At 45.9% G+C, this 20,655-nt stretch overlaps 2 protein-coding genes across 3 annotated transcripts in view; one reads left to right on the forward strand and one right to left on the reverse strand.

The window, feature by feature from the left end:
- The window catches only part of snd1 (staphylococcal nuclease and tudor domain containing 1), an 83,868-nt gene extending 69,860 nt beyond the window's left edge, over positions 1-14,008 (reverse strand). Inside the window, exons 1-11 of one of the 2 annotated variants that reach the window (XM_019883197.1) lie at positions 13,776-14,007; positions 12,204-12,353; positions 11,660-11,780; positions 11,339-11,420; positions 10,279-10,439; positions 9,566-9,657; positions 9,034-9,192; positions 8,808-8,914; positions 8,527-8,617; positions 5,091-5,195; positions 138-239 (exon numbers count right to left, since the gene is read on the reverse strand). In XM_019883197.1, the coding sequence (XP_019738756.1) occupies positions 138-239; positions 5,091-5,195; positions 8,527-8,617; positions 8,808-8,914; positions 9,034-9,192; positions 9,566-9,657; positions 10,279-10,439; positions 11,339-11,420; positions 11,660-11,780; positions 12,204-12,353; positions 13,776-13,850 (1,245 nt within the window). In that variant the 5' untranslated portion in view covers positions 13,851-14,007. Of the gene's footprint in view, positions 1-137; positions 240-5,090; positions 5,196-8,526; positions 8,618-8,807; positions 8,915-9,033; positions 9,193-9,565; positions 9,658-10,278; positions 10,440-11,338; positions 11,421-11,659; positions 11,781-12,203; positions 12,354-13,775 lie in introns of both variants that reach the window. The other variant, XM_019883198.1, reaches the window with a different exon arrangement.
- Positions 14,009-17,326: 3,318 nt separating this feature from the next.
- Positions 17,327-19,819, forward strand: LOC109523760 (paired box protein Pax-6-like). Its single transcript, XM_019883137.1, is given in 11 exon segments — positions 17,327-17,370; positions 17,463-17,593; positions 17,706-17,785; positions 17,787-17,919; positions 17,987-18,068; positions 18,349-18,456; positions 18,523-18,605; positions 18,677-18,725; positions 18,787-18,830; positions 18,912-18,969; positions 19,578-19,819. Coding segments are annotated over 11 exon segments (1,023 nt in total). The 5' UTR covers positions 17,327-17,336; the 3' UTR covers positions 19,799-19,819.
- The last annotated feature ends 836 nt before the right edge of the window (positions 19,820-20,655 follow it).

The raw sequence follows: 20,655 nt of genomic DNA on the forward strand, positions 1-20,655 counted from the left end.
GTAGCGACAACAACGGATAGGTTGTGGCACTCGAGGGGTGTGCACCAGCTGTGTTGAGATTTTGAATCGATTGTTCTGTGGCCATGTACGTTACAAAAAAATAAAAAAATAAATAAAAAGAGCTTTTCAAAAGTCACCTTTTTCCCGATGAGCTTCTTCCTGAGGAACTCGCGGGCTTCGAACATGTAGGGGATGTCGTAGAGCGGACGGAATCGCTTGTCTTTGTCCTTGTTCTTCTCCTGAATGGAGGGGGAGGGGGGGGGCGTCATGAATGAAGAGAATATGGAGAATAGTAAGTTCAGCTGCGCAAACGCTCGCTGCTGCTGCTGCTGCACACAAAAACAACTCGCAACAAAACAGTCGCCCACACTCTGACACAAGCGCCACAAATAGAAGCCATTTGCATTTTGAAAAGGAGGCTGCGGAAGAAGACAAACGCATGCGCTGGCTGGCTGGCAGGTGTTATCGTTATCGGAGAGGCAGGATTAAAAAAATAATAATAACAATCATCATCATCATCAAATGACAATGATGCACTTGAAGAATAACGCCAGGCGCTCGGGAGGACGTTAAAACGGCCGATGGATAACTTCCTGTCTGCCCCACCCCAAGAGAGACATCGGCATCGTCCAAATGAACGCGCGAGCCTTTGGATAATTATTCCTTCCGTTTCATTCATCTGGGAACGGCATGTGCAACGATATGAAGATTTGAATAACTTGGCTTAATATGTCAATATAAGAGCGAATTATGAGCTTCGCCAAGGAGACGCGGCTCTCGTCATTATTTGTTTTTAATTTCCTTTTCGACCGTTTGGGTTTTCATTTTGCTTTAATGTTGTGTTTGTTTCGTACTTTTATTGCGGTTTAATAAAATCCCGCACATTAGAGATGAAATATTTATTTCAGAAATCGGGTCGAGGGCGTTTTAAAACTAATCCGACGCAGGTCTGACGGTGAAAAATATTCAATACTGCCGTTCCATAAAATGTTTTATTTTCACTTTAATGGACCTGGTTTTTACTTTTCTTTCATTATATATTGATAAAAATCCACGCAGGCACACAATGACGACAACTACGATAAAGCGAGATTTTTGCGTTTATGCCTTCCTTGCTGGTGATGTTCTCTTCCATAATAACAGAGGGAAAATCTGAGTCACGTTTTTTTATTCGTTATTAACTCCATTAATGACCATTTCCTTGAACACGGTAATTCCTCCATCATCTGTAATCGTTTGCAATTTGCGATGTGGATAATTCACTCAGTTTTTCTTGAAAAGGTGTCGTTTTGACCCGGTACATCCAGTCACTGGTGGGTTGACAAAAGGAGCTCTCCACTAAACTGGCTCGGAACAAATCTGACTTGAAATAGAAATTCCTCTTTTTAGGGCAGTGCATTTTAATTACAGCCTTCCACAGATGATGATGATGATGATGATGATGATGTGCATCCTTAGGGGGGCTGGACAGCGAGAACGGCAAACAAGCGGCTAACTTCAAGAGGGAAGTCAAAAAGATGGAGGGAAGGGTGAGGGGGGGAATTGAAGAATCATTTCTGGACTAATAAGATGTTTCGCGGCAGAAAGGCAGCAGTGTCACCGAGGGCTGTAAATGTCAGCACTTTAAGCCAATTAGGTGCAGGGAGGCAGAGATGCGAGGGGTGGGGGCGGGGGCGACAAAAGGTGACACTTCTCCATCTTTTAGAAGGTTAATGGCGAGCGGCGCAAGAGGGTTGGAGGTGGCGGCAGCAGAAGACATGATTTGAGACGTGGTAGAATGAGGAGATTGCACGGATAAAGATGTCGCCATTTACGCAGCCTACTTATTATGAGTTGAATGAATAATTATCGTCAACTTAAATTGCAAAAAAATATTTTTTTTTTTCAAAATAACACCCAAAATAAAAAGTAACATTTAAGTGACATCACCAACAATCACCAGTGTTGCCACAATGAGCCAAATGCTGCTTCACCTATGACATTTGCCCCATCCCCTCTCAATTTTTTTTTTTTTTAAAGTAACAATGCTTTCTGCCTTCGACAATGAGCCCACACAGGAGATAAAAGTGACAAGGGTGGCGTGGTGAAATTACCGTGACGGAGACCAAGTCTGAGCGCATCACCCGTAAACTGCGCTAAAGCCGCCCGGGGAAAGGAGAGGGGAGGCTGGCAGGGGAGCGCGGCGGCGGTGGCAGGGGCGGCGTCACGGCGCGTGTGTCTCAAAGCATGACCCAGTAACAGCAGTTTGCGCTGGCTGTCCCGCAGGGGGAAGCTCTCGTTCTATTTGGGGTGAATTCCCTTCGTCCCAAATTAGCCGCCACTGCTCGGGAACGGTCTTGGACCCCCGCGGAGAGGCGCCACGCGGGCTGGATGCTGCAGCTGCGATGTGTGCAAGCTTTCCGAACGTCAAAGGCGGAGGTGTGACTCGGGGGAAGGAGTGACGTTGGGAGGAGAACATTTGAGCCATTTTGGGCCTTTCCGTTTGGATGCACTGAATGAAGGCGGAAGCTACACAAAAAGAAAAGCATATAGAATAGAAATCCCGAGAGAAAAACATTGGAATTGCCTTTTTTTTTTATCCTGCACTGATGTTAACATAATGTTCAATGCCAACTAATTGGATTTAGTTTTAGATTTATCAACGAAAATGACCAATTTTTACCAGCAAAAATCCCGGACTGACATGAATGGACTAACAATGCCTCTTACTCTAAGCCAGCGGTGGCCATCTTGCATTGCCACTCACCAAGGACTCCTAACTTCCAACACATTGGCATCTCCGCAGCGTTTTGATGTTATTTGTCGTCTCGAGTGCGAGAATGCCTATGTGTGGCGTGCGCAAGAACCAACATGACATTAACAACGTAATGAAAGAATGAGAGTAGAAACTGCTGCAAAATGTACAAAGTCCGATACTGCAGCGTGCCATTTCGAAACGCAAGTGAAGTATCCATCCCATTAGCGTGCGTGGCATTGTCAGCTAACACTAACGGGCAGTGACAACAACAACAACAAAAATAAATAATGTGCACCAGTGACTCAGGACTTGGGGAGCTCTGGACTGGGTGCTCTGTACAATGATGCAGTACATCCTTAACCCTGCTTTCAAAAGCTCACGGGTACAAAAAGCGGCATGCAAGCGAATGGGCAACAGCTAACAATGAGTCACTTGTGTGGCACTGATGTCCCTCTTCACTTTTTTTTTCCTACTCTGCCGCTATGAGTAAACCAAGCCAAAAAAATAAAGAGGGGGGGAAAAAGACGAAAGTGGGAATGAGGGCAGGAAGGAAACCTTGCAACTGCCGAGGTGGAAACGAGTGTGCCATTGCGGTAATAGTGAGAGGAAACATGACAGGCGCAGCCATGTATTAGTCTCATAACAATTACTGTAATCATCGCAGGATGGAGAGGTGGCGGAGTGGGAGGGGGGTGTGAGCATTTGGGGGAGATGGGGGGTTAAAAAGGAAGCAAAAGGCGAGGTCGGAGGGGCTGTCACACTTCATCAGTGCACCACTAGCATAGCGTTTGGCCTGACTAACCCTGCGAACGTGCGCACACAACACACGAGCACGCTGGCACAATACTCAGAAGTTCACCAAATAAAAATGATCGAAAGCAGACCTCCGCCAAGGCAAAATGCTCATAAATCAAAACGTCGGATGAGTTTGCGGGCTGTGAGCTGAGATGTGTGTTTCTCATCCGCAAGGTGGCGGTCATAACTGGAACGATGAAGCATGCCATGAACAAGAATGTATTTCTTGCAATCTATGGAAGAGCCTTTAATTGTTCTGCCTGTCACTCCACGTCGCTTTTTATTGTGCCATGGTGGCACTCATCGTGAGTAACTGGAGAAAGGCGCGTCTCAATTTTCCGCCAACGCGATGTCAGAACGTGTCGAGCTGAGAAACGCACCTGCTGTGACCTCTCGCTCGCCTCCGACCCGCGGGCGAGCGTCCATCAAGGTTAACGGGCCATAAACGTGTTGACGTTTACAAGTACGCCGCGCTTTCAGCTCGCGTCAAAGCTCGGAACGTTTGCGAGTGACAATCTGAAACGGAATCAACGATATACATGTAAAGTGTTTCGATGAAATATCAGGAAAAAAGGCACGTCGCTGTCGGATTGCTTTGAGCCATCGAGTCCCTGCGCTGCTGCCATGGCGACCGCAAGCCCAACCAAGTGGACGGCAGGCGGGCGGTCCTCGCTAACAAAGCTCAGCCTGCAGGATGCCAATGAACATCTATTTAAAAAGAAAAAAAAAGTGTCGCCAACCATGAAAATGAGCGCCCTTGAGGAACATATATATATTCAGAAATTTGCTCCGGAACCTTTTTGAACAAGGAAGAGCAAATGTCACTAGCACTTTCGTGGGTCCGCAGTTTTAACTCACGAGAAGATACTCGAGTTCCTCCAAGACTGTGGAATTTCAGGGTGGACTATTGGAGGGTCCGCTGGAACTCAAGCAAGGGTATCATTGACATAGAGTGTGAAACTCTCACGGAAAAAAAAAAAAAGGGGGGGGTACTTGTTAGATTCTCTATTATGAGAAGCAACCCGGTGATTCACTGAAAGGGCTTTCATTTGCAGACAGGAACTCCACAAATAAGTAAGCCCACACTACGATTGTTATTGGCAAGAGACATTTCAATATTTTTTTTTTTGCTGGCCTTTTTATTGACACATTGAATGTTTTTTCTTTCCTTTTTTTTTTTTTAGCCAGAGCAGCCTGGATACGATGGAGAAGGTTGCCATGCGAGGTAACCAAGCAGCGTGCGTATAATGTGTATGTGTGTGTGTGTGTGTGTGTGTGTGTGTGTGTGTGTGTCTGTAGTTTTAATCTTAAGCTTCGCCTCGCTCTCTGCAATGCTGCAAACACTGGGCGTGTGCCAGCAGCGCCTTGGGGGGGTGCCACCGAGTGGTCACGAAGCGTTTCCACGGTCATTTGGACAACTTGTCCGTATGCAGAGAACACTCAGCATTCACCCTCTTGCGATTTGTTGTTTTGTTTCTTTCTATGGCATGGCAAAAATGTGAACCGGCACATTTTTGGACATTTAAAAAAGGAAATCAAGAAAACTGTTTCCCCGTACCTCGCCTTCGATCCTTGGGGGCCGGATGCTGGACAGGTGGATGGTCTTGTAGTCTCCCGAGTTCAACTTGACCACCATGGCGTCGGCGTTGACAACCTGCATCACCTAAAAAAAAAAAAAAAAAAGTACAGAATCAGGAAGAGTGTTAAATAAAGCACAGAGAGTGATTTAGGAAGCGACGGGGACATGGTCGGTGAGGTTTGAAGGACGCAGCGAGGATGCCGCGTGAGCCGGGGAGAAGAGGGGAGATTTAAAACGCAAACAAGCTGTCAAGAGATTGGCCGGGAGAGCGTTACGTTGCTGTCGGGACCCCAAGCGGACGGCCATATTTCACAGGAAGATCTGCAAGTTTAGCTCAGGACACCGATTGCTGATCTGATTGCGTCGCCAACTAAAATAATTCTTTGGCTCGCCACGTTTGCGTTGGGGAGGAAGGCAGGAGACGCACAGCCTGAATGGAATTAGGGCAGGCAAATTGGTAAGTGTTTGGGTTTGAACATGCTAATTGGACACTTTTGGGCCTTTGGGCAACATGCAAATGATGTTTTTATTCTGAAAAACTGCACGTGTGTCCATGGAGCACCTGCGTGCATTCATATTCGGATTCCACAGGGACAATATTAGAAAATGGACAATAAATCGAATACTTTAGAAACAACCACAGTGTAGCTCAGCCTCTGGCTTACAGATGTCGCAGCTGAGCAACATTGCTTGTTGACTGGTTTGAAAAGGAACGGGGGAAAAAAAAACTAGCCCAGTACTTGGCTTCAAAGGCCAACTCCTCAACATGGCGTCCTGCTCAACTCGCGACTTAATTAAAATACAAATTGGCTCCATTGTTACACTTTGCGGGCGGGCGGGTCGACTACGCTGGTCAAAAATGCCATCTTACTACTCGTGCGCTGCATTAGCATAACGCGCCGGCGCAGGGACCAAATAACTTGAGTCACACAAGTCTGCTGGGGAAAATTATGCAAATCTCCCGGGAAGAAAAGTAATCATTTAGAGTCATAAATATCAATGAAGCACGGTGTAAAAGAAAAAAAATATAATTTTTACAATACATTCGGAATTTAGATTGGGTTTGCCCACAACGAACGAGGAGGGGGCGCCCAAAATGGAGGAACCAACGATGTGACGCAAGCAGGTGGGTCACTATCAATGAGATAGCGAGCGCAGTTGGATGTTGTCAATCTTAAAAGGTCCACTGTCATAGTTAGGCATCGATAGAGATGAGAAACCTGTGAATCAGATTGCTCAGGTTCGCCGCGTGCTCATGAAATGTTACATTCTGTCAACGGTAGCCTCATTTTTCCTTCGAATCATCAAGCGCAACAGCCAGCGGCGAGCAGGAATTAGACCGGGCCCACTAGCCCATAATACATCACGTGCTTATCAGCGAGCCTACACAAGGTCACTGGGCGGCCTGGCGCACGTAAATAAGGCATTTAGCAGCTAATTAGAGAAGGGGAGGAGGGGGTGGGGAGAGATCAACGCCCCAAATGGCGGGAGGAAAGATGGAGGATGGCACCGCGTCATCTGAGATGACAAAGATGGGGGGTGAGACTTGGTGTGACTCATGGCCTCAGTCGGTGGGGCTTCCAGAGGTGGCACTCTACTGCCACCTACTGCATGCCGCTGCGCAAGACATCTGCATTGGCCAAACTCTGTCAGAGCATAGCGGAGGTGATTTTACCAATCGGAATTTGCGCATCTCTGCCAGCGTTTCCATCAAAACGGCCCTGAAAGGTGACTCGTCACCTCCAAAAACTATTAAGGGAGGAAAAAGCCTTTTACGCAACATCATTGACACTCTCACCTTGGAATTTTTTTTTTTTTTCTGGGGGGCAGGTAGGAATGTTGGGACATGACCTATATTCAGTCCCAAATGGGGGGGCGGAACTGACTTGTGGGGATTACACCTTCTCTGGCCCGCCACTCTATCTAGCCATCAGTCAGGTAATAGGAAGAGAAAGGCAGAGGGGAACGAAACAGACGGCTGGATGGTTAAATGGGCGTGCACCGAGGAGGCAGATGGCACATATTAGGCAGTTTTTTTCCCCATAAGTTACGTTTTTCAAAAAAAAGGAAATTAATAACGATAACTTTTTACACCCAAAAATATTAGCAACAAAGGTCATAAACATATATTTTAAAGCTCATTATGATAGTGAAAAAAAAAATGACTAAAAGGATTTGATCTCACTCGGAATATAATGCTATCCATTTAACAGACGCGGCTCTAGGCATCCTGTTCAACATCCCGCGCAACAAACCAGATGAGCGCATTGGTGTTCCAAACCATGCCGAGTTGAACACGGCGACCTTGGCTTGTTCCTTTTCCCTGTGCCAAATATGGCCTGGCATACCCTGGGCCCCTCTGTTTGGGAGATCTGAGAGACAATCTAAATGTTTCATTCCAGCTCTCTTTGTGTGCATTCATTAAGCGAGCTCCCTTGATCGCCAGCTTTTATATGAGCCTCGGGCAAGCCGGGAATTTAATCAGGATAGTAAAAAAAAGAAAAAAAAAACGTCTTGGGGGAGACTTTGGGGATGTTTAATATTTTTCTACTCTCTTGCATAAGGGAAAAAAAATGAATCCAGCGAAGGCAGCAATGCGGGCTGAGATGATGTGGAAATGTCTATGATGAGCTTACATTGACTGCGTTGTCCATCGGACTCCATTTTAGGTCATATGTACTGAAAAGTAGGCGGGAGTGTACTTTGCGTAGAGGGCACTTTCCTCTCCCCCTCTAAGGCCCTGGACAATAACATCCAAAGCTAATATGCACCTGACTTTTAGCAGCATGAGCCAGCGATTTTGCGTCTAATTGGACAGGGGGGGGTCGCTCGCTTTCAAGGTGGTCGGCAGCCGTCAAGCTTTGTGTATGGCAAGAGTAGACAAACTTGTGTCAGGCGAGCTCAGTGGGGTCAGCTTTTATTCAGTTTTACCTTGGTGTCGGTTCTAAAAGGTAATCAAGGCTCACATTTGAAACAGGGTCGACATGAATCGAAATTTAGCGAATAAAGCAAATGCTGGAAATAGTTTTGAGATTAAATCAATTAGCGCTTCCCCTTCTTGACTTTGCGGGAGACTCCCGGCAACCCGTTTAAAGTACAGCTTATCGACAAAACACGTGAAAATAGTTTGCCGAGATCCATTTTTTTGTAAGCTTCACTTGTTCAAAATCGATAGCTGTAATGCTGAGTTGCAGAAGGAAGCCGAGTCCACAACCGGGGGGGGTTTGCGTGCAGATTAATTTCCTCCCGTTAAACTGTCTAGTCAGCTCATCAATTCCCCCCCCCCCTTTTTTTCAGCATGAGCGCAGACAGCGTAATAAATTAGCAATTGAAAATGATTATAGGGAGGTCTTGGTGCGCAGCCGTATAATGTAGCCGTGTAAGACACGCTAACTGTGTTTACTAAAGGCCTCACCTTGGCCACAAATTGTCTGTCCTTCTGGTCCAAATTGGCTGTGGGGGCCACGTAGTCCTTCCAGATGCGCACTTTACGTTCTTTAGCAGATCTGAACACAAAAAAACAAAAAAAAACAAAAATGTAAGAGGACGGACATGACGAAATAAAAGGCTATAAAAGGAGCCGCAGTCATTTCTGTAGTGAACCTGGACGCCTTGCTTGTTAGGTCACGAACACGAGTGCCAAAATAGACCTTGAGAATCTTTCGCGGCGTGCCTTAAAAAGTGTGTTCAGAGTACCGTTCAGCAGCTCGGAGTTTCTCGGCACCCTGCGTGTAGACGGCCATGGACCAGTCCACGCAGCGGGCAAAGCCTTCCTTGAGCAACAGTTCGGTGATGTTGCCATTCTGGGAATGAGGGAAGAGAAGAAAAAAAAAAGGGTGGGGGGGGAGCAGTGGAATCACTGTGAGTGGATGGGTATGTTGGCACCACCACCAGGCCGTGGCAAGCCGTTCCGCTCGCTTACCGGGTGCAAGATGGTTCCGAGGATGACCTGGTTGGGGCAACTCTCCAGGATGATTTGCACGTCGCGCTGCAGCAGACGCGACTCGGTGAAGAACTTGGCCTCGGCGGCGAAAGGCTCAGGCGATTCGGTGCCGTCTGCTTCTCGCTTGAACGTGGGGCACTGCGTGAGGCAAAAGAAATAAAAAATAACAACAATCTTTTGTGCATCTGACTTCTGCCGCTCACGTCCTTTGGATGTCACCTTGTCGCGATAGCGGCCAGGCTGGCAAGTCACATCGTATCTTCAAGTGGCAGATGAGTCAGATTATCTCAAGCGGTCGCAGTTTAGCAAAAATTGAGATTGATGGCCAAATGTTGCCAAGCGGATATGGACACCATGGCGGAACAAATAGAGACAAACGAGCGCCAGAAGTGTGCAGTTGGGTCTTTTATTGCCTCTTTTTTTTTTTTTTTTTTGGTTTTTATATATACTGTCGATGTCTTCGCATAACAAGGGGCGGGAGGGTCAGTGAAGTGCTTTGGTACAATGTTACCTTGACGCCAGACAGCATGACAGTGACCAAGTAGTAGTCCGGCAGCAGCAGGGCACGCACGACACTGCCGTCACGCACGTGCTCGATGATGGCTGGCGGGGGTGGGGGGGACACAGTGGCAGGGTTACAAGTTATCTTGACAGATCATGTATTTTTTTTTTTATGACAGCACTTGATGGGGTGAAAAAAAAAATTTGCACTAGACGTGACACTTTAAACATTAAAGAAAGCGCAACGAGTCACGTGTGTGAGGCTCGCTAATATCATTACGCATAAATTAAAATGAACGCAACAATAAAACGATTTTATAAAACAGCGCCGCTAATAAGCGTGCTAAAATGTGCTCACTCTCATGTTTAATGAGGCCTCGTGTTTGCATGCATTAAAACGCGAGCAGGATGAGAGTCACCTGTGTGAAAGTCAATTTGCTCTTAAATGGCACTTTAACGTCTGGAGCAGCATCTTTGCAAAGAAGGAAAAAAAAAAAAAAGAAGAAAAGCATTGAAGAGGCTCTTTTCTTGCTCATTAGACGGCCGCTTGCAGGCTCGTGAAATGAGCTGAGCGGCCGTTAACAGCACCGAGTGCCACATTTAACCTCTGAAGGTTGATCTGGCGGGCGCCATTACGACGACAACCCACCCCCCTTCCCTGCAGCCAATCGTCCGAGTCGTCGCACAACCTGAGAAAATGTCGGGGAGGCTGCCGGTGCATACCGTTGATGGGCTTCTGATGCAGGGAGTCCACAAAGTTGCGCGGGTTCTCGATGGTGTACTTGAGATCGCGGATGGTGTGCGCGCTGCTGCCTTCGCTCCACATGCCCTTCCTGGACGCTTTGGCGTGGTCCTCCAGCTCACATAGTCGGACCTGGTCCAGACTGGAAGAAGAATTTGTTTTCATTCGGTGTGCACTCACTTGCAAGACACTTTGGACACAAAACAACTCATGTCATTTGAGGAATAAAAACGCACACAAAAAAAACAACAACAAAAAAAAATCGGAATTACTAAAAAGGCATAAATAGAAAATTCACAAATTCAACATTTGATGAGATATATATGTATTATTATTCTTGTAGTTTCCTTGGAATTGTACCATTGAAAAAGGTTGGCTTGAACGTAACTAAACTGCATCGTATTTGGAGCCATTCCTGTCGCTAATCACCGTGGCCAAATTGGACCATTTACATGCACGGGTACACCAACGATCCAAAATGACCACTTTGTCCGAAAATGGCAGTCAGCTTGTGAACACATGTTGGCCTCCACTGTCCAATGACATCACCGTTCTCGTAATCATCCTGCCATAACCATCAGTGGACAAAGTCACACTGGACAATCGTAAATGGAGCCACTCAGGGGGAAACTAAGTAAGTGTTTCGGTGTGTTTAGTCCGAGGTCACGTGACTGAAGGGGTCTATGGTGGGCAGAAATCTGCTTGGAAAAGCGCAGCGCTGCTGCCACCATGTGGACATTGCCGGCACTGTCCTCCGGTCTCAACCGTTTTTTTTTTTTTTTTTTTTGGGGGGGGGGGGGGGGGTCGCATTTGTCATACAATGACTGCTTGGCTCTTTTTTTTTTTTGGAGGGGGGGGGGATGTCACAATCGTGCCCAACACACTATAATTGCCTGCCAGCGAGCGCCGGGGCCAGAACGTACAAATTACAAACCAGAGAAGCCGGTGCCGCCCGTGGTTATGCAACGCCCTGAAACGATCCGAGCACTTTAAGAAGCTTTAATAACAAACGCCGGTTTCAAACTAGGGGAAACGTCTTACTTGTTGCCCCTGACTCCTTCCCGCCGCACCGTGGCCAGGCCCTCGTTCACCAGCGACTCGGCTATGTTCTCACCCGTAATGTCTGCACAAGAAAGGAAAGCGATGGTAAAATGGAGAAAACAAAAAAGAGGATGTTTCATCAAGCGCAATGTGTTCAAGGTTAGGCCAAGATCAGCAAGTGTGAATCACGCTCATTTCTAGCCATGTATCGCAACATTACAAATCTACCAGACCAATGGGCGTCCGTTTTATATCCACCACTATTTCGAGAAAACCGGCACAACTTGGTTTTGCCGGTGGAAGCCCAGCTAGCGTGCTTACCTTTTCCCAGGTAGACCATGCCATACTCGCGGCCCAATGGGGTCTTGATCTCGACGGTGAAGCACACCTCTTTGCCGATCAGCTTCTTGCGCAGGAACTCTCTGGCTTGAAAGGCCCACGCCTGCAACACCGAGCAAGAAGAGAGAACATGAGACGACGCAGAAGCTAATGCTAAGCGCTAGTATGAAAGGCAACATTTTTTTCTGTTTCATTACACACGGCTTAACTTTTAGATGTATTATTAGAGTAATTTTATTTGACAGTTGTGTTTCACTTTCCTATAGTTGCACCACACAGTGAGTTTGCTTTGTTAGCCTTTTTTTTATCCACAGATTAACTTCGTTTTAAAAGAAAGCTTTTAAAAAGGCGGGCGGCAGTTCCACTCTGATCCGTTTGGAACAACTGCTTTGAAGTGAGAACAAGTCGGAAGTCAACCGGTGTGGTTGACAGAAATTATGCAGCTCAAATTCCTCTCGCCGCGCCCCAAATCAGAGCGGCACCTCAACACTCATGGAAACAAACGCGCGCCCAGAAATCAACACACCTCGTCGGGGGTGTCCTTGGTGTCGGGCTGGCTCTGGGCGGCTCGTCGGGCCAGGGCGCCCGCTCGGATGTTGCTCAGGTTGATCTGGCGCTCCGGAGGTGGGCCGCCGCGAGGCTGACCTCGCACGATGATGGCGCACCCCGACAGTACCTGGAGAAAAATACCAAAGCAATAATAACCATGAAAATGGGAAGAGAAGATGGATACAGAGGAGTAAATTTCTGCCCATTGCCGTGGCGACAACCAGCCCGAGCTTTTGACAGCCACGGAAGGCGCTGGCGCCGATCTGTGCAAAATAACTTATCTGGGGGTGGGGTGGGGGGCTGTTGATCTAAGATGGTGGGAGATAACTGCTACATGAATCACTACATGTCTTGAGAGGGAAGAAATTTCATACACATACAGCACATTTGACAATAAAGTTGTATCCAATCCAATCCAATACATTAAAAAATAATCACACCAAATAAAATGCTGTCTTGTGCTGGGTTTAAGAATTTTCACAGCCTCAAATGCAAAAACTCAGAAGTATACTTCGATTTATAATCTCCATCATTTAGGTGGGCAATCTCAGCTATTTTAAATTAGTCGTTTCCGAGTCTTTGCTGTATGACAATATCAAATGTGTGTGATCGCGTCACGCGAGTACAAGAGCTCTACCAAAAAAGAAAAGAAGAAATTTTGCAAACAATCACGAGAGCGGCATGGATGAAGAGGTAAACACGACTGCTCCAAAGAACATGAACTGTCAACAAAATTCAGTCTTTGTTAAATCTCAGTCTGTTTATTTAGTAGGCTGTTTCTAAATATGCAATTTGTCTTGAAAGTTGAGCAGGCGTGACATGATAACTTTCCTAGGGGCTTTTCCAAATCTTTTTAACAGCAAAAATAAAAGAGAGTAAGTGCATGGTGTAGATGGGGAACTTGAAAACAGTAGCTACGTGTCAGTCTCTCTAGTGGATGGGGCCAGCTATGGGGGGTCGGAACACACGAACCATGCAGTACTCCCCGATAAAAAAAAGCACTTTAACCAATAGCCGACCACTAAAAATATAGAACATGTAACCGGTTAGATTTTTCACAACTAACAAGCAAACGTGGACAACTCTGCCAGACTACTCCAAAGTTCAAAGTTCACCCCGAGTCGTTCCAATCCACACGCTGCAGGCAGAAGCCCCCTTACTCGCCCCCCAGGTAGCCGCCAGTTAGCTGGGAAAGCTCACATCTGTCGCGGTTGGGGAGACGAGCACGCGACGAGAGTAATTCGCTTTCCGCTTTGAAAACCCCACGCAGGGGCGTCCGAAGTTGCCTGTCACTCGCCACGTAGCGCGTTCGCAAGTTGAGAATCACTTCACGCCTGCTCCAAACGTCATTTGGCAGGAGCTCGTTAGCAGTGAGCTAACGTTAGCTGCCGGCTCCAGCGCATTTCTGATAACACACACTGACAGGACCTACGTTGAATACACTTTGAATTCGCTGACGGCGCGGTTGGATCCTAAATGTAATTCCACAGTATCCGAGTCGCGGAAGCTAGCTGGCTAACTAGCGCCCACACATGAGGGGGGCTCTTACCATCTTAACTATCCCTCGCTGGAGCCCAGCGGAGGGAGCGGAGACCGCCTGAGCAGGAGCCGAAACAGATGCCATGTCCAGCGGTTTAGAAGTTTGTGTGTCGCCGTAAGACAGAGAGGGGTAGACGGGAAAAGGAAGCTGGGACACCGGAGGAGTGACTGCTCTCCAGAAAGCCAAGAGAGAAAAAGGCTTGCGCGTTGGTCAACACACACGTCGTACCGGAAGAAGACCGTGTCATTTACGCATACACGTCACTTAGCTAACCAAGCTACTTCCGGTCCGGAATGCATAGGAGTGAACGGGGAAGAATCCGGGCGTCGCAAGGAAAACGCAGAAGCACTTCCGGGTCAGTGCGTGAGACACGTCAGCATTGATGGAAGCGATGTTCAATTTCGTAATACTTATTGTATTTTACAAACATTATTTTTAAATGTCTGTTTTAAATACATAATTATGATTCCCGATGTTTTATTTTACCTTTAAGAATTGTATTTTTTTTAATATGTGTGACGTCAGGAGTGTGGTTTCTTGACTGAGAGCTTAAAAACAGATTTGCGTCGTTCATGTAGTCAAAAAATAAATATATGGTATTAAATATAGTTTGTAATATTTATAAACTGGCGCTACTCCAACAATTTATTTTTTGTCATTTACATGACACATTCAATTACAACTCTTTTCTTCTATACATATTGGAGCGCTGGGTCGCTGGTGACACCTTGTGGTAACTCCTACTAACTACATTTGTAAAACAACGCTGTTTTGTTAATTTTGTATGTTCAAACCTTTGCCCTTACATATTTTTCATACTTGTACAGCCCCTTCACCCCCAGCAAATTTTATGTAAGAACTCAGAACATACATAACAGCCATGGGGTGACAAAGTAAAAAATAAACTTACATTACAAAAATATATAAAATGCACACAAAGGTTTGTGTGCGTCTAAATTTGTCTATTGTTCAATAGTTCTAATACATTGCTTGACATCATTTTCAAACACACACACGCACAACAACAAAAAAGGTTTCTCATTAATGTAGGGTGGCACGGTGAGCATGTCCGCCTCAGTGCAGGGTTCGATTCTGGCTCCTGCCTTCTTCCTGTGTGGACTTTGCCTATTCTCCCCGTGCCTGCGTGTGTTTTCTCCGGTTTCCTCCCACATTCCAAGAACGTGTATGGCAGGTTAACGGAACACTCGAAATTGTCCTTCGGTGTCATCGTGAACGCGAATGGTTATTCGTCTATGCGTGCCCTACGATTGGCTGACAAACAGTTCAGGGTGTCCCCCGCCGATTGCCCGAAGACAGCTGGGACATGCCCACGACCCTTGTGAAGATAAGCGGACAGTCGCCAGAGAGTTAAAATCACATTACTAATTCAAATATAAATCTTGCAAAAGCATGAGAACACTGTGAGTTCTTATATGAATTTTTGATGTGTCTTTTGTGCAAGTCAGACACCTGTAAAAACAAATCATACTATGGTAATTGCTTTGTTTGGACAATTTTCACGTTTGTTTCGGTTATGACACATCAATGGCAAAAAGTCTTGGAACAACTTGGCGAATGAGTGCAACACAAATGGCATTTTTGAACATTTACGGCGACGGAAAATGACGTTTTAGGCGACTGCAGAGTAAAATACTGAAACAAAACAAGCATAACATTTCTTGAAATTCGGCAATTCATATTTTGCGCTCAATATAAAAGCTCATCATAAATTGATATGAACACAATGCGTGTTTCTATGGCAGATGTGTGTTCCTTTTTCACGTAAAACGGACGCTGTGACAAGGAACGTGCTATCTTTTTACGCACAGTCCTCCTTGGGTGGCGCGCATCGGCGAGCTTTTCCTCGCCTTTTACGCGGGCGATTTGGACTCCTTTCCCGTCGCTTCCGTGGCACAATCGACGTGGATTTACGTGTTGAACCCCCCATACAACCACCCTGCACGCGTCATTCGAACCTCTTCCATCTTGGGGGGCACGGGGGGCATAGTGGAGCCCCTCAAAGTCGATCAATCCCGAGCCTGGTTGAAATTTACGCACAGGCGAGGCGCAGCTTTCCAAATCAAACAGCGACGCGTTCGTGGGATTCTGCGGGCGCACACGCTACGCAATAAAAGTTAATAAATCAACGACAGCCTGCAATCAAAGAAATGGCTGACCCGATTGGAGGTGCGCTGGTTGGCAAGGAGATCCAAACTGGCTCGAATTCATTCCACGCACACACACGGAGGGAGTCTGTGTCTGTGTGTGTGTGTGTCCACTCACAGGTGGTTAATGTATAATTTGCGCCATATGGCTCTTTTAAAAAATCATCGAGCACTTCCATCTGTGTGGACCCAACTAATGATATTCAATTAGTCACCAAACAAGACAAGGCCTCCCAAAGTCTCGTCACCACCGCGCCACGCGTTTTTTTTTTTTTGTTCTCCCCCCGCTGCACGGACCGCGACGCGCATGCATGGACTAATATTTGCTCGTCAAATATTTCCCTTAGGGACGTTTACAGCACATTTTATCTAGCGGGCAGCGTAAGGAACATCTGTGAGGGTGATTTTGGGCCCCCCGCAAGCGAGGTGCCCTCGCGCGTTGGCCCTCCTCCGTCCCGATTTGTTGACGTTCGCAGGGGAAATGTAATAAAGGCACTCCGGGGTGGATTTACGAGTGGATCAAAAGCACTTTACCATATGGCACTCGTCCTTGGGGGCACATTTCCAAATGTTTGCTTTATGGATATCCTGCTCCTGGCTGCTGCTTCATCATCTTCACACACTTGAACGCAGCACGTGGGAAAAGGATGCGAAGGTCATGTGACCAACCACCCCTGAGAGGACATGAACATATCAGAACGTTGAAACCGCGGAAAGAGTCGTTTTCTCCCTCGACGTGTGTCATATCTGGCGGGGGAAGTCATTTTTCCAACTAACATGAAGGCATCATTTGCGCATTCAACGACAGCCAATCGGTAGCCACACGTCATAGTTCTTATTTGTCACACTTTTCAGAGTTAAGAATATAATACGTTTTTAAAATGGCACGGACGGAATGTAGTTTTTATTAACGTAATTGTACAATGTCTCCCATTTAAAAAAAAAATGAAGTGGAAAAAGAACATAGGCGAATGGTTCAGTCATTTTTGTCAGTCGAAATCCTTATCTTGTCATATTAAACCTATGGAAGAGGTGGGAAATGTACATTTGTACTGTCAAAGAAATATATGTTAGCTTATTTTTTAAAAATTACCAAAGAATTTGTACTTGGAGTGGAGTTCAGCTTTCAAAGCAAACACGGTGAAGCGGCATCGCACCATTATGTCAAGTTGAAAATTGACATTTGTAGACATTGTGTGTGACGTGACATTTTTTTTTGCTTCTTTGAATCCCCACTAGTGAGCATTTAATCTAATATAACGCCCCCCCACCCCTGACCCCCCAATTCCAGATTGAAATAGCCAATATTGACATTTCAGGTGCCTCAACGTCATGCACACGAGGAGCTATAAATGAGCCGTGGAAGCGTCACCGCCGCCACAAGTCACCCGCACCTCGAACCAGGATGTGCGGGACACATTTGGAGCAGGCAAATCAAGGTCGACTATACTTTTGGTTATGTTTTGAGAAGGTGATTTTACGAGGGAGTTGATGGTTGTTTTTGTGTGGGTTTTTTTTTTCTTCTTAACAGGAGGTGGAAGTGTTAATCAACTGGGCGGGACGTTCCTCAACGGCAGACCTCTCCCGGACTCCAAGAGGAGGAAAATGGTGGAGCTGGCCTCGGAGGGGGTGCGACCGAGTCAAATCTCGAGGATTCTGCGGGTATTTGGAGCAGGGGTTGGAATAGTTTGGGATCCAAAGTCCGGTCAATCGTATCTCAAGAGACCACTGTGATTTATTTTGCCAAAATTTAGGGAAAGTGCGTCTTTTCCAGGTGTCAACAGGCTGCGTGAGTAAAATCCTCAGCCGCTACCGCCTCACCGGCCTCGTCCAGCCCAAGACAATCGGCGGGGGCCCGGCGCCTCCTCATGCCCGCTGTCATTGCCGCCATCGTACAGCACAAGCGGGACAATCCGTCCATTTTCGCCTGGGAGATCAGGAAAAGCCTGCTGGCCGCCAGGAGCTGCAAGGCCTCCAGAGTTCCCAGCGTAAGTTGTTTTTTTTCCTATTTTAAAGACATTTAGATGTATTTTGATATGTTTTGTGGTTCCTAAGGTGTCGTCCATAAACCGGATTTTAAGGAGGCTCCCCTTGGAGCAGGAACCATGGAGCGACACACAATGGAGGGCTGAACACAGTAAGTTCTCACCACAGTAATACTAAGTTTGGATTTTTCGTTATAGGTCATTTTTATATCATTTGGATTTTAGTTTTCTTAAATTTAGTTGTAATCATTTTTTAGAGCAGGTTTGTCAGTTTTAACATAAGAGTATGAGGAGTTACATCGAGAAAATGTAACCCTTTGTCGCCATCTCGTGGCACTCATGCGCAATTACAGTACAGTATCAATCTTTACAGGCGTGTCAATCAGTCGCAAAGGTTTGCAATTTCCCGTGAGTTGACCTAACGTTTGGCAGGTTTTTACACCACCAAAGAAGAAGAATCCAGTCCGCGCAATCCCAAAGGTGCCCACCAGAGAATCCGGACCACTTTCACGCCAGAGCAGAGCAAAGTCTTGGAAGAAGGTGACAATGAATGACAACACTAGAGAGGAAAAAATACATATCTAATTTCTTCTGTTTATACTGCAGAGTTTTCCCACAGCCAGTACGCTGACGTGTACACAAGAGAGAAACTCTCAGCCCAGACCCGACTTCCCGAGGACACCATCAAGGTCGGAGAAGAAAATACTTCCGGTCAAGTCGCTAATTCCCGAAACTGAACTTGCTGTGTCTCCACGAAAAGGTGTGGTTCTCAAACAGACGCGCCAAATGGAGGAGGCAAGTCCAACAAAGTAAGTTTGTCGAATTGCAACAGAAACTTACGATGGTGCTCAAGTATTTTGTCCTTCTCAGCTGCCGTATGTCCCAATGTGCAAAGGAGCGCCCAAACTCCACAGGTAATAACTCATGCGCACAAAAAAAAAAAAAAAAACGTCCATTGGTTATGCTAACATTTATGCCGTTTAATATGCTGGTAGATGACGACTGGGCCATCATACTACGGCGCATATCGGATGCTTCCCAGCGGTGACGCAGGTTCGTAAAGTTCACTCCAACTTTCTAGCCCATCTAAAAATATGACTGAGATTAAAATACAGGAGCGTAGTGAGCCTATGTGTTCATTGAAATTAAGGCAGGTTTTAGTCCTAAAAAGTATATTGAAGCCATCATGCGCAGTTCGAGCGTTGACATTGTGCTTAAATACGGGAAGAAATTGTCCGAAAATGTACTTAATATGAGTAATAATAATGAAAGTCCACCCCCCGCCCCCCACTTAAAATAAAAACAAAAAGGTAGTATTTTTTTTAATATGGTAAATCACACTCTAATATTCAATTTTATAACAACAAAATTACGTGTCGAATGTGAAGAAATTGAACTGTCATCTGCTTCTGGTGTACGCGATTTGGCCACTGGGGGGCAGTATAATAAAGTCATGCAGACACAAAGTAATTTTTGTCGACATGTATTGGTGATTGTGTTCAAACTTCCTAAGGTGTGATGACATCACCACAGAGATGCTATCTGTTAGCCTGTCTATGTCGTTTCCCATTGCGCATTAGCATGTTGCTACCCCCGCATCCCCATTAAAAGCCTACGCCGTGCCACTAACCTCCAATTTCTGTTGTGAAACCCGTCATCAGGTTTCGGATGTTCCACGTGCATCTCCGGCAGTGCCTCCGGGGTCCCCTCACTTCCTCAGCAGCACCCCAAAGGCGCCAGGGCGTGCAACACCACAGCGGACTTCAACGTCACCTCTTCCGCGCCGCACAAGATAAGGCCTGGATTTAACCTGCAGCACCACCTGCAGGAAGAACACAGATCACACTTATCTGCCTCAATGATTTTGCAATCATTTCAATAAAATGTGTTTTTGTTTTGTTTTGTTTTAAGAATTGAGATTTATTGACATAAGTGATGGTAATAAAAGCATGGCTGAACGACTGGACAAGCACGGTTAACATCCAGAAAGTCGGTAGCCGCTAATCGTAACGCCACGGCTCATTCGCAGAAGTAAATGACATGTCCACATGCTAGCGCCAGGGAAATGATCCGTGACTATTTTTGGTGTTCTTATTGTCAACCGAAGGATAGCCGGGGGGGAGTATGAACCTGAAATCCAATTCCAAATCTCACACTTCTTGTAGTTATTTCCTGCAACAAAACAGAAGAAATATGAAAATTAGTATCATCACTGTGGATCATTTGGCAACATTGAATCATTTCATAAATCATCCCAGCAAGAGGCGATTGCGTCTCACTGCAAAGTTTTTTTGTTTTTTTTTCAGTTTTATTAAAATGGAAATAGCAAAGCGCAACAAAACACAAAACCAAATAATCGTAGGGGGCCAAAAAATAGCAGCTTTGATAGACATTATAAAAAATAGATTCAGCCAGTTGCTGTGAAATTACAAAATATGACCATGTGATATTTACAAAAATGTACACTGTCGGTCAATTAAATAAGAGTTCGTACAAAATGAACATGTAGTAGAAGACAAAAAAAAAAAAAAAACCGATATTTTCCGATTTGGATTGAGCCACAGTCAGTTGAGGAACTTAGGGCCCGACCGATCTTGATTTTTTTGAGGCCATTGCTGATATTTGGCAGAATAAAATTCTGCTAACCAATTAACCGACCGATGGAGGAAAAATATATCATGAATAAAATAACTTCTTTATTGGTCCCTTTACGTACACAACAATAAAGATATGAATTAG

Source organism: Hippocampus comes, unplaced genomic scaffold (genome assembly GCF_001891065.2).
Source record: "Hippocampus comes isolate QL1 unplaced genomic scaffold, H_comes_QL1_v1.1 scaffold38, whole genome shotgun sequence".
NCBI lineage: Eukaryota > Metazoa > Chordata > Actinopteri > Syngnathiformes > Syngnathidae > Hippocampus > Hippocampus comes.